Source organism: Corvus kubaryi, unplaced genomic scaffold, assembly GCF_017639235.1.
Source record: "Corvus kubaryi isolate FWS band 111438036 unplaced genomic scaffold, C.kubaryi_AGA036_p1.0 37382, whole genome shotgun sequence".
NCBI classification, from domain to species: domain Eukaryota; kingdom Metazoa; phylum Chordata; class Aves; order Passeriformes; family Corvidae; genus Corvus; species Corvus kubaryi.
This window is the reverse complement of record NW_024581124.1, coordinates 3,297,159-3,310,809: the sequence shown is the minus strand read 5'-3', so window position 1 is coordinate 3,310,809 and position 13,651 is coordinate 3,297,159. Positions and strand designations below refer to the sequence as shown.

At 47.3% G+C, this 13,651-nt stretch overlaps 1 protein-coding gene across 2 annotated transcripts in view; it reads right to left on the bottom strand.

Moving 5' to 3' along the window:
* TTC28 (tetratricopeptide repeat domain 28) overlaps nucleotides 1-13,651 on the bottom strand; it is a 112,521-nt gene that overhangs the window by 40,435 nt on the left and 58,435 nt on the right. For both annotated transcript variants that reach the window (XM_042034945.1, XM_042034946.1), the window contains exons 3-5: nucleotides 7,688-7,835; nucleotides 5,940-6,212; nucleotides 4,827-4,957 (exon numbers count right to left, since the gene is read on the bottom strand). In XM_042034945.1, the coding sequence (XP_041890879.1) occupies nucleotides 4,827-4,957; nucleotides 5,940-6,212; nucleotides 7,688-7,835 (552 nt within the window). The remainder of the gene's footprint in view (nucleotides 1-4,826; nucleotides 4,958-5,939; nucleotides 6,213-7,687; nucleotides 7,836-13,651) is intronic.

Here is a 13,651-nt window from a genome sequence, read left to right as displayed (position 1 = left end):
TTGGGCTGCAAGCCCATGATTTCTCTATACAGTGGGAATTTCCACATTCTGATGTCTCCCCTGCCACACAAGAACCTTCATAGATATGCCAGAGCAAGGTGACACAGAAAACCTACCAAAGCCTGCTTAATAAACATCTTTCTTCTGGGCTACTTAACTACCCAGTTCTAATTATCATCTTCATCATCCCCATTTTCTGCAAATAGTCAGCCTTTCTGAACAAAATCTGCTGAAGCCGCAAAGATGAACTCTGCCTTACATTCGCAATCATTTTAGGAAGCATCTTGAGACAGCAAAACCTGGCTCATCAGTTACTGAGCACACCCACCTGCTGCAAAGAACTCCCAGAGCCACAGATGCTCCAGGAGATGTCCAGGGGCAGCAGCCAGAGGCTGACATAAAGGGTCAGTAACAAGAGTTCTGCACCTATTCCTTCCACAAAGAGCTGCTTCCACAAGGAGGTGGGGGGAAATCCCTTCAAAACCAGGCCAGGAATGATTGCTGCAAGCTGCTGGTCATCATGAGTCAACCCAGGGGCAAGACAGTATTGACAGAGTCCATCTGTCTGTCCTCAGCTCTTACCCCTTCCCTCAGCCCCACTCCTGAGAAAAGGGGCAGCAGAAAGTGCTCAGCTTCATCCCAGCCCTAGGGAGAACTCAGGGGTGGAGACAATCCTCTTTCTCACCCCACACCTTCTGTTCAACTCCTGTGTGGCGAAGAGAGATGCTGCATCCTAAGGAAAGGCACAGTTCAGCTCGGAGCATGCCTGCCAGCCAACATAGACGGGCTGCCAGCACCCAGTGGCTTTCTGGCAGCAGCATCCTTCCCAAGAGCTCCACGCTGGCAGCACAAGCACTCATTTCATGATGGTTAGTTTATGATCTTGCCATACTGCCCTGCTATTTCTGAACAGCAGGGCTGTAATTGAAGGCGTCTGAGGGCCCAGGAGAGAAGGCAGCTATTACACTGCAGAGATCCTGTGGTGTCCGTGGCCTCTGCATGGCAGGATTCAAGCACAGCCTTTATGAGGGTTTGGACACTGGACCCAAGAAGGGGCTCCACAGCTTTCCCTTTCCTGTCCATTTCTGCTTGTCAGTTCCTCACAGATCCAAAACTCAAGCATTTCTTCTCTAAATCAAAGCTCCTTCCTTTGGAAGGAATGCAGGGTCTTCAAAATGGTCATCAAAAAGGGCCATCCCAACCCATCCCAAGAGATCACGGATCACTGGCTCTACCTTGGCACTCTGGTCTTACAGACTTCCTAGACAGTTCTGAACACCTAAGGAGCAGCTAGCAATGAAAAGGGACACAGGAGACTAGTGTGTTACAAGCATTGAAAGCTTTAACATTTACATTCCATTCTTTCCTCTGATCCTGGCATAGCTCATCAGCTGCATAACCCTTGTCTAAATCACAGCCTGTGACTTGGCATCAACACACCCTACCTATATGAGTTACCTGATGGTTTCCAGAAGATTAGGTTACCTGGTGTTAAAAACAAAGCAATTAATTCAGAAATAGAGTACAGACATAACATTCAGCAACTCCATTATGTGCTGGCATAACTGCAGGCCTTAGTCCACTCTGAGAAGAAACAGGCTGCAAGCTTCCACTATTCATCAGAGGCAGCTTTTGTGACAGGAAAAAGACAACAAGCTAAAATAAAGTGATGCAGTCTTCCCTGCTAACATCATCTGCCACTCCTCCTCTGGCACATTCCAGTACCTTGGCTGCTGCTTTAGGGAACCTCTCTTTGTACAACTCCCAGCACTTTCATGAGCAATAAGCAGAGACTGGAAAAAAGAGCAGCAGCCCAAGCTACCAGAATGGGATTTCCTCAGCACATGAACTGCTGGACAGTATGTGCTGACATCTCAGTCACAGAGAGCACGGAACACGTCACAAGAACATGAGGTTGCTGCCCCTCTAGGACAGGGCTGCAACTCTTTATCTATCTTTATCAATCAGCAAGGAAGTAAATTTCACTCCACTGCAGCCAGGTCTGCTCAGAGTGGACCCTCTCGTTCCTGTTCAGTGGCACCTACCCCTGCACAGGCAGCAGTTCCTTACTGCAGGACAGGAGTGGGTGAACTCCAACAGCCTGCAGCCAGCTCTGAATGAGCAAGGAAAAGACAAGCCTCTACACAGGGGCCCCACAAGCTCAGGAAAGTTTTATTTCCACCTCTGCATGAACTGAATGGGTCTCAGAGCTAGTGTCAGTAGTGCCCAAAGACCAGCTCCTGAGGTGCACACATGCACTGAGCCAGGGTCCTGCAGCCCCCTGCCCATGTGCTCCCTCTGCGTTCAGACAGGCTGTGCAGCACCCTCCTCACTTAAGAGGGGATGGTTACACTCTGTGCTGCTGCCATGGGACTACAAGATGACTGATGCCCACCCTGCCACCAGGGAGATGGCTGAAGCAGGGACAGCTATATCCACAGAACTAGCTCATTTGAATTTCCTGACCAGCCACTGCAGCTGGTCAAAAAATCCAACCCATTCCTTACCTGAGATGGCTGTTTCATGGTGCCCTTCACAGCATCTCACTAAGAGCCAGTCTTCTCTCTCATCTGCACAGACCAAACCCACACATGTGTTCAACCCCCCAAATTTCAGATACTACAGGTATGCCAAATCCCCGTGACACCTGCCCCATGCTCTCTCTGGACACAAGAGTAACAAAACAGCTCAAACTTCTCCCCACACTGACTGAAAGAGCAAATGGCCTGCCTGGACACACAGCCTGTGCTCGGCACAATACTGAGCTTGTAACAGAACTGCACAGACTCCCTGTGCTAAGGAAGAAAAACATGTAAAATCTTGAGTCCCTGTGAGCAGCTGAAATGCTTCCCCATCCAGCTGACAGCTTCCCTTCTCCAGGCCTGCACGGGGGAGGACAGACCTCAATGCTCCAGACAGACCCTCTGCAACCTCCTCCTCCATTTATGGGTGACACTATCCAGCAGAAGCCCCTGGTACAAACATTTGCTCCAGCAGCCTCAGAACCCAAAAGTCCCTCCAAAGACAGAAGTATCCTGCACAAAGGAGCACTTTCTACCTTTTCTGCCAATTCTCTGTACAGTCAGGGGTAAAACAATTACCTCATTACAGTCACACACCAAATTCCCTTCTGCTGGAATTCACATCAGCCCTACTGCAACTTTATAACATTTGCATTATAAAAATGTCTGCAAAGGAGGCCAAGAAAAACAGCTTTTTGTTCAGAGGAAGCTCTGTGGTCAAGATGATGTCATCAGAAAGCGCCAAATTAATTTCCTGTGGTTACATCCTACAGGAAATCCAAGAAGCTCAGCTTTCTTGCTAAACCAAGTAGTCATTTGTTGTCAATAACTGTTAATTATGTGCCCAGATGTGTCATGAACTAAGGACTATCACGATTAGCCCTCGCTCCCTGGACTCCCCCCAGATGGACCAGTGAGATCTGTTTAAATCAGTGGCCTGAAGACCAGGCAAAATGCTCTGGCCCCACGTCCCAGGACAGCCTGGGGTTCTGGGGCTGCTGTGCTCATGCCAGCACATCAACTCCCCTGCTGCTGCCTCCAGGCCCCACAAGGGGGGATGTTGGTGCAGAAACCCCACAGAAGAGCAGCAGCCACACAGGTGTACCCTGTTAGCAGCAATGGGGACCCCGATCAAGAAAACTGTACAAACAATGACAAGTAACAGCTTTTCTCCTCTTCATGAACAGAAACAAGGAAATCAGGAGTGATTCAGGAGGTTTTCCAGCTGGTAAAATAATCAAGGAACTGCCTAGGAAGTCCCTCCCCCAGCCACAGTCCTTCCACAACCTACTGAAAGACGCATTTTTCCAAAGCTTACTTGATATTTAACTTACCAAGTAAGTTAGTAAAGCACTAAAGCACTCAGCAAATTCTAGCAGATCATTTCCACAACTTACCAGTGGGAAACGATCTTCCTCAGTTTTTAGATCTCCCCCAAAACTACTTGTGCTTACATGAATTCTCACCTGCCCTGCGGCCTCCAGCTCCTTCCTGTGCCTGCCATGCAACTACCAGTCTCCATTTTCCCACTCACAGGAGAGGGGAATCCCTGGAGCAGGGGGATAGGTTTTGTATCTGTGCACTTAAATACGATTCTGTCCTTACAGTGAACTTTCAGTAGAAATCCCTTGGGACAGCCTCCTCAGCCCGTGCAGCCCACTTCCCTGCACTGGCAGGGAGCCCAGCATAATAGCTCAGGAATTGAATGGTCAAGGCAAAGCAGATCCTGCACAATCTGTTTTCAGGTTTGCATGGGTTCTTTTTGTTTTCACTGGTGTTTAGACTAAGTGTATTTTATGCAAACACTGGGGACACGGATCTTGCCCATTTCTTGTCTGGAAAAGGCACAACTTAAGATGCAGCTTAGGTGAGTCCAGATCAGCAGCACCTGTAACACTGGGAAACACGCTGAGGACAGCGAGGGCTCAGCTTCAGCAATGTGGTACTGACACTGACCCAGCAGCAGCTCCTACCCCTGGAGCCCAGAGCCTCTGCGCTGTGGGAACACAGATGGTGAGAGAGAGGGAGGCAAAAGGCCCTGCTCAGAGCCCAGAGACTAGAGATGGGGGAGGCAAATGGACAAACCAAGCATCCTGCCCCTTGCACTCACGTACTGTATCTACCGGTACAAAGACTTTCCTTAACAAAATGAAACAAGCAGACACCAGAGAAGAGAAGTCACAGAGCTTCCAAATTCTTGGGGTAAAATGGGGCAGACAGACAAAGCTTTTTGATATGTTCAGATGTGTCTGGAAAACCATGCAGTGCAGACTACCAGCTTGGACTATTTAATAAGCTTCCTACCTCTCTGTCCTTGAGCTTCATGGCAAGCACCAGCTGATGTCTGTGGTTAGTAAGGGCTTCCCGGTAATTTCCTTTGGAGAAGAATGCAGAGCCCAGATTTCCATGAGCTCGGCATTCTCCCGTCTGGTCACCTGTGTCACATGCAAATAAAACAAAGGTTAGCTAATACAGGCACTGCTGGAAGACTGAAACACAGGGTACAAATGATAATTGGGCGTGAGAATCAGCATTAGAACAAACTCATCTTTATGTTTATTACACAGCCAAACTTTTCTCTTTACTGGCCTTCAGAAACATCTACAATAGCCATCAATCTTATTTTTAGAATTGTTTTACTTTCTTCTGTGGCCTAACACTTGGCAATTTTCCATACCTCCTTGTTTATTCCTTGCTTGGCACTGTGAAGGTCAGTCAATGGCCAAGGCCTAGAACAAGCACAAAGCATGCCAGCTTTCTCCAGAACACAATTCAGCTCAGATGTACAAAGTACACCTACAGCCATCTTCAAGAGCGCAATCCCTATGCTCTCAGTGAATGCTCCTGGCTCAAGCCCTCAGGCACTGCTTCTCCAACTCTGCACAGTCAGGCCTTGGTCCCACACCAGTCTGCTCTCCTACAGCACCCCAAGAAGCTGAATGCTCTCCCTGTTGTGCAGGGATTTTTGAATTTGTTTATTTTTAAACACTCTTTGTTCATCATTGCCTCACTACTGATTTGTTCCTTCCCTGGTTACTGCCCCAGAATCTCAGACTGAGTACTTTTGTCCATTGAATCTTGGAAAAGCAGATGGCTTCATTTAAGACTCATGTAAGGTTTTGAGCCCAAGTCTACACAGGGAATAAGAGCAGTTCCCACATACATGACATCAGGAAATTAGAAGACCCTGTAAAACCTTAGCACATCCATTGACCATCTGCCCCTACACACAGGCAAGCAAACAGGGATGCACAAACCCACAGTCTGCACATTTCAGAAGCTTCAGATTGGATTTAGCAGCTTGTGAAAACCTACAGAAACCTGAGCATTTGAGAGAGATGCTGACCATTAACCTAGCTCTTGATTTGTTCCACCAGTCCCAACCCTGCACTCCAGGAGTGAAAGGAGGATTCTTACCTAAACTCTTGGCTACGTCCAAGTCCTGCTGCATGTATCCAGTGCTTTTCTCTGTGTTCCCAAGGGACCAGTATGCACTGCTCAGTGCAGAGAACACTGATCCCCGCAGCTTCAGGCTGCAAGTGCCAATCTTCAGGGCAGCCTCTAGCACCACCACAGAGGCCCCGTGGTGGCCGGCAGTCAGGAGCTCCTGGCCAATCACAGACACCACAACAAAGGGGCTCTTGTCCAGCTTCATCTTCTGCAGTTGTTGGTAGGTGGGCTCCAGGGACTCTGAAGCACAAAACCAAAGACAGAGGTACTCAACAAACCAAGTTATTTGCATCAGGAATCACCTTCACAACTCGATCTTTTCATAACCAAATGACACATGACTTAAGGGCCACACAGTCCAAATCCAACAACGATTTATTAAGGGAGCTTGGGGCTCAAAGGTACCATCTAAGATCTGGCAAATCAAGACAGATCACCTGGCAAGTTGCTCCTTGCCTTGCAGAAAGCACTTCGGGAAGGCAGCATAAGAATAGAGCTTACAGCAGTCTCCTACATAGCACATAGCAGTTTCATACTGAGCTCTGAAGCCTGGCCTAATGGCAGAAGGAATACAGAAGATACCTGTGGAATTTTGCAGGAAACTGGAAAGGGCCATCTGCAATGTCTAAGAGCACTGCAGTTTTTGCTCTTTCAGCACAAACCTTCACACGAACGTCTGCAAAGTCTGTGCCTGTCCAGATACCCAAGCACATGATGTGTGCCAAGAGAGGTGACCAAAACTGCAGAAAGAAGCTGCTCCTTCTGCAGGAGACAGCGCTGCTGTGCCATGACAGCACTGGGGCTGCCCAACTGCTTCGATTTGTCTAACTGCAGCAGGGAGCACAGCTGATACACAGCTGCAGGGCAATAGGCCAGAGATCATCCTGCCAAACTGGGGATGCGCCCATGGAATACCACATAACCTGCATTCTAAGTAGCAGCCTTAGTACCTTTGGGTAGCAAATGAAATTACATTCACCAGGTTAACTGCTATATAGGACAGAAACTTCCAGATGGATTCATTTTGGAGGATGGAGAAAAACACTGTAAAAAAGGAAACAGCAACAAGGATATTTTTTCATTTCAGTGCTCCTTGGCTCCTAAGCCCTGTGGCCCCCAACACCATCTGCTGAGGATGAGACTTGCCATGTTCCCTCCTGACTAACAGCATTAGGGCATTGCAGCACAAAGCCTGCAAGAGAAACAGCTAAGAGGAGACAACCCTCTTCCTCTTGAGAAAAAAATCCTGGAAACGGGAACATTATGAAAGAGAGGCAGAACACTGCACAGCTCATATGGCTTCAAGGTGTCTGCGATTTCAAACACTGCCTGAACAGAAGCGAATTAGCAGAGCGGCCTTTTTGTCTTCTGGAATTCTGTATTTGGAGAGACATTAGTACCACAGAAAAGCTGCTGATGTGCTCTTCAGGAAAACACTGGCCTGGAGCATTTCAGATGTGCTGTTCCCAACCAGTGCCCCTCAAGCTGGCTACCACCATCTTGCTGTCCCACTCAACCAGAAGGACAGTTTTTGTTCCTCCTCCAGCTTCAGGCTCCACTCTTGGCATCCTCCTGACTCAGTAGAGAAGCCAAATCTTGAAATCTTTCCCTTCTCAGGCCTCTGAGCTCTCCTGTCCCCAGATGCTGGGACTGAAACTCCCACCTCTGGCTACCTCAGCAGCAGGTCACACCCCTGAGAAACCCTGTGTGCTTACCTCTCATGGGAGACTTCATGGCGGCCTCGACCATGCCGACCAGAAGCTGAAGGCTCTTGGGATCCTGCGCCAGCCCTGACGCAAACGCGGCCAGCGCATCCGCATGGCGTCCCAGGTACTGCAGGGCCACGCCCTGTCGGAAGTATGCCTGCAGGAACAGAGGCAACAGCAATGCCCATCACTGAACCATCACAAACAGTCACAAATACCACAGCTGACCTCGTGCTGGCGGACAACAGGCCACACCATCACACTCTGGCTCCTCTGGTCATGCTGGCTACAATCAGTGCCACCCAACACCACAGTCTGGTCTGTGAATGGCACCACTGTGCACCCTCTCACTGTAATCAACTTTTCAGTTTTAGCAAGGCCTTTGAACTGTTTTGGAGACCAGGGTTGGTCACTACTAGTAAGGCAAAGCTTTCCCCTTGGACTTGGCCAAATACTACTTCTTAACTACTTATAAGCAGATGATTTTTCTCAAGACCCTCCTATCCAGTTTCGGCCCACACAGCACAGAAGCAACCCACTTCATCTCTCATCAGCTCTTGCCAACAAGTCCAATATCAACATCCAGCACTAGCAGGGCCAAAAACGTACTGAAAGCTCAAGCTGCAATGAAACACAACACAAAGATGCAGCCAGGAGCTGAGCCTTCTTTCTCCATGCACATCCACTGATGCAGGCATTGTCCAGCACTGCCCCACTTGCTAGGTGCACTACATATATAACACACACACATACACACATACACATTTATACATAGATCTATACAAGCTTCTTAAACTGAGGCAAGACACTCGTAATTCTGAACCTGTTTACAAGAGCATTTTTCTTCATTTCTTTCTTTCCCAGAAAACCATTTATGGGAACCTGCAATACCTTCAAGTAACTTGTATCTCCTGTCACCATGTATTTCCATTTCTACATCAGCAACATCAATATGCAGCTGCAAAGCGTTCCCAAACAGAGCTCCCACATCTCCATACATGGCATACCAGGAACCTACACACAAAGCAGGAACTTCAGACACACGTTCTGCTCACACAACGAGCACAGGCAAAGCCTCGGCCCAGAGGGTATCCAGAGCTGCTTGGGAGATACTGGGGAAAAAGACCACAGAAAACACAATCCAATATTTGTCAAAGTACTCAGGTATTTGTAGCATACATATCTGGACACCGTGTTACAAAAAGGTCTTGAATCTTTAAGCACCTCTGATGTCTGTTACTCAGGTTTTATCTTCATGCCCAGCTAATACCTTTCTAATGCAAATTTTGCTGCACTTTGAGTTCATTTAAACCTATTTCAATAGCACAGATAAAGAAGATAATGCTTTATTTGTATTTCTTTAAAAGTACTTTAAGAAGCAAAATTGCTCCTTGAGATTGGCTCTCTTGGCTAGGACCTCTTCACTCTCTCTTCTCCCATAATAGCACAGAGACCTGCACTCAAGATGCATTAGGTACATGTCTGTGAAAGCCTTTTTACTTAAACAGGAGAAGTCTTTAATTAATTTTTGAACTCATTAGAGCATTCAGGCACTTTTGGACTCCAATCCGGGAAGGCAGAGATTAAGGAAAATCAGAAATTATGTGAGAAATTTAGAGACATGAATATTTAATCTCTTTTCCATTAGTAAGTCTTGATTGTAGAAGCCCTTTTAATGAATTCAATGAAAGCAAAATGCTTTTCATTAACCTTTAGTATAAATGTGTTCTTATTGAACCAAACAAGCCACTGTACTGGAAACCCAATTCAGTGTTAACTAGATTACAAGCATGAAGCTTTAAATCAAAGAAAATACAAAGAACTAACAACATGCAGCAGTCACCAAGCACAAGTCCTCCCAGCAGAGTGTGAGCTGTCACCTAAATCATGCTGTACACTTTTAAGTCTTGTTTTTGCAGAATTACCATCTAATTACTTTCTTTACTCCCTGATGACAGAGGGAGTTGGACACAGCACATCTCTGACTGGGACCTTTCCAGCCCACAAGGCTGGTTGGCTCAGGACAGCCGTGCCTGCCTGATTCAGCTCTCCAGAAGGTGGGCAAGGACACGCAGCCGCCAGCACCGTGGCATCACAGCATACACCACTGTGGTGCGTGGGCATCTTCAGCACCTTGTGCTTCACTGGCACATCCTGAATGCTGAGAAATGAGAGTCCCCATCCTCTGAACCCCGCACATGGAGGAGACACACAGGCTCCAGGTGACGGAAGAGACAAGATGGAGCAAGACCCACGAACATACAGTTCAGTTCCGCGCATTCTGAACATCCTTTACGGAAAGGGTTTTTATCCGCTCCCCACATCTATTCCTGGAAGTGCCCCTGGAAACCACTTCATTTGAATACAAACACAACATTCAAAGCCCAAAAGAGAAACCTATTAATCATAACAGAAAGGAAGATTTCGGCCTATTTTTCTCCTGCAAAAAAACCCTTCCTTCCTCTTCCAGTTTCCAGCATACACAAGAATGCTCTCCGCACATTGTGTTGCCCATGGACCTTTAACTAACTAAATAAAAAGCATTCACATCACCTATTTCCTCCCCAAGAGGCATTCACAAGTTAGTTTAGCATTGGAATGAAGACACTGTATCAAGGGGAAAAGTCTGCAAAGAGGAAATGGTGAGAATCACCCTTTGGAAGAGGAGAGGAAAAGGGAAGGCAGGGAGCCAGCAGCTGCAGCTGAAGGAATGAGCCAAGGAGCGACTCCTGGTCCCAACACAGACAGAGCCTTCCCCTGCTGAGTGAGCTTTAAACTTTAAATCACATTATGTGAAGATACTACAGTGCTCACTCTACAGTAACAGCTACATTAATTTTCCAGTGATCCCAAATAACAAAAAACGATCAATTCCTTTTAAGAAGATTAAAGCAAGGAGAGAGACAATGTTTCACTAAAGACAAGACAGAAACAGCAGGTGTTTTCTAACCTGGCTCTCTGCATCCTCAGTGTAATACAGACAGCTGGAACCATCTCTTTCATTTTTGCAGTCTCTGCGTCACACTTTCCAGGAACAAGGCACTGTGCAATAAGAAAGCCTAATTCTCAGCTGAAATTTGGCACCAGATGCATCTCCCTCAATGGGAACTCTTTTCTCCTGTCCTTGTGTTAGCAGGATGGACACAGCTGTGCTATTCCCACCTCCAGAGTCACAGCATGTCAGAGGCTCCCAGCACCTGCACCCACCCCTTCAGCCTGAGCTCTGCCCAGCACACCCGCTGCCCGTGGAAGGACAGGGATAGCAGGGATGCAGCTCTTGCCAGCAGGAGCCTTTCAGGAAGGGAAGAGGATTAAAGAGTCCAAAGCAGCTCTGTGAAGCAGCCAATCTCACCAAGTCCCCGATACTCTGTTGGAGAGGCTGTTAAGTGAGCATTCCCACACATCTCCAAGAATCAGGCACCAGTGCGGGCTCACGCAGCCAGGTGGGCCCAGCTGCGCTTCTGCCCGGTTACCCAATTTCATGCAGCCAAGAGAAGGAGGGAGGACAAGGAATAGATAGTGCTTTTCATCCATAATACCTTTGAAAGCACTGTTGATATTCTGGAAGCAAAAATAAGTTATTTTAATTAATTAACTGGCAAAATATATCTGGCACTTGAGACTTCCAAGCCATGCAGAACACTGTCCCTGTAAAAGAGGTTGCTCACGCTGCTGGCTCCAGGACAGAACCCAGCAAGGTAAAGCAGCATCGCTCCAAGCACAGGACCTACCCAAAGGGAAATAAGTCTTCCCATCTCATTCAGGTTTTGACACCCATTTTTGCAGACTTGCCTCTTTGCCCCATGCATTTCAGAATGCTCCGTGTCTTCACGGCTGGAATAAAGTTTTTTAGTGCTTTTCCCTACCTTCAGCTTAGTTTCACAAAACTTGTATGAACAGGAGAAGAGCACAGAGACAGCCCTGCCCCTCAGCCAGGGCAGTTCTGTGGGGGCAGCTGGTGGCCAGGTCACAGCACAGTCAGCATCTGCCTAGCCAGGCACAGCCCCTCTCTGCAATTCTAAGCACAAGTCCTATGTTTTCTGCTCGATTTACTGACCCGTGTAGTTTCTGTACACATCAGTATTTTCCATCTGTTTATTATAGCCCATTTAATGGAAAGGAGAATTTCTATCTGTCCTATTAGGAGCTGCCACTGGACTGATGGCTGCAGTGTCTAGGCAACACAAATAAACATGCTTATTAGTTTTTTGATCCTCATCATCTAAGATCCCATCTAGGTAACTGTCTAGACCCTGAATATTAGATTTCCCTGTGCAATCTGAAACAGGATTAGAATGCAAATGTCATAACTGAATGGCCAACATCAAGAGGAGTGCTGAAATTTTTATTAAATCTTCTAACATCAATATGCAGGAACTATTTTAGGCAACAGTAATTGGTTTATAATTAACACAAAATATGCAACGAAGATAAAAATACAGTACAAAAAATAGCATGGGACTTTTAAGTTCCCCAAGATTTTGCTAAATAAAACCAAGCCAAGGTCCTGCCCACAAGGAATGCAGCAACACATTCTACACTGGCTTTGGGATCTTCCCTCCCTGTCCAGGAGCTCCTGTGACTCGCCTGCACCCCCCCTTTCTGCAGGGATCCCACTGCCATCACAGGCCACAGCTGCACTGCCCTCCTGCCACATTGCCCTGCCAGGGCTCACCTGGTCCCTCTGCCACCAAACCTCAGGCCACAGGCTCGTGCACATGGCACAATGCTGGCCAACATTAACTGGATAACGGAGACAGAGGAACAAAACTGGAACAGCATCAGAAGCACTTGGAGCAGAAAATTCCTGTCAAATAAACATGGAAAACTTGAAAAAAAAGCACCTCAGTCTTAGACAAAGGCTGCCATTGTACACAGGGGAGGAAACTCAAACCACCTTCACACTGCTGTCAGCTTCAGACCCTGGACAGCTGGCCATCGGGGCAGGAAAGGCAAACACACAGAAAATGCTTCTTCCATAATGCTCCCTTGGTTTGCCAGATCAGGAGACGATGCCAAAAATAGCAGGAATAATCTATGATGCATTTTATGCCTGCTCTCAGTCTGCAGAATATCTCTTGTGCAGTCAGACCCGCTGCCCCTCATGGCCGCCCACGCCAGCTGCGCCCACGGCTGACCAGCGCTATGCAAGGGACCAACAGAAGGGAGGCAATGTGTGAACAGCTGCCACAGCTTCTCAGGGCCAAGCACCAGGTTGAATCTGTCCTCTCCCCTTGTAACTGTTTTACAGCCAAATTTTAGAGAAAAATATGGACAAATCTCTGCTGTGGGATTTCAGGAATGTGAGGAGAGGGAAGACTGCACTTTAATTCAGAACACATGTAGCACATGCATAAATACTGCTGCTGACCACACGAGCTAAATTCCTGCTTTCCCAAAATTAAGGTTGCACCCCAGGTAACACTTTTCCTTCACAGTCCTACACCTGGCTGACACCTGAACCACAGCTGCCAGCCTGCCCTGGAGAATCAGCACAACAGATTTGTTGACTCTGCTGCTTTGTTTCTTTATCTTCTACCTGTTTCCAAGGTGCCTCTTACAGAACTACACTACTTAGAAATGGAAATTTCCTCTTAGCCCCACTGAGCCTATAGAGAAAAACAAGATGGGTGTGTGTGTGTGTAAAATATCTTGCCTTGCTTTACCCAAGAGCATTTAATTGTTCTTATTAATTCTGCTTCCACTGTCTGCTAGTGGGATTCTGCGCACAGCTCACTTGCTCACCTGAAATAAATCAAATTTTATCAGTAAATAAAGAGTCAAACCTTTGTTTACTTAGTTGAAGTAAACAGACCAGCTTTTCACAGAGCTTATCCTTGTTGCTCCATTCTCACATGCTTCAGGCTCACTCTAGGAACAGCAGCTACATCCTGGATCCCCTCTTCAGAGGACATCCTTCTCCTTCCCTAACAGCAGGTGCTGACAGACAATCTTCCTGTCTTTATCAGCTAC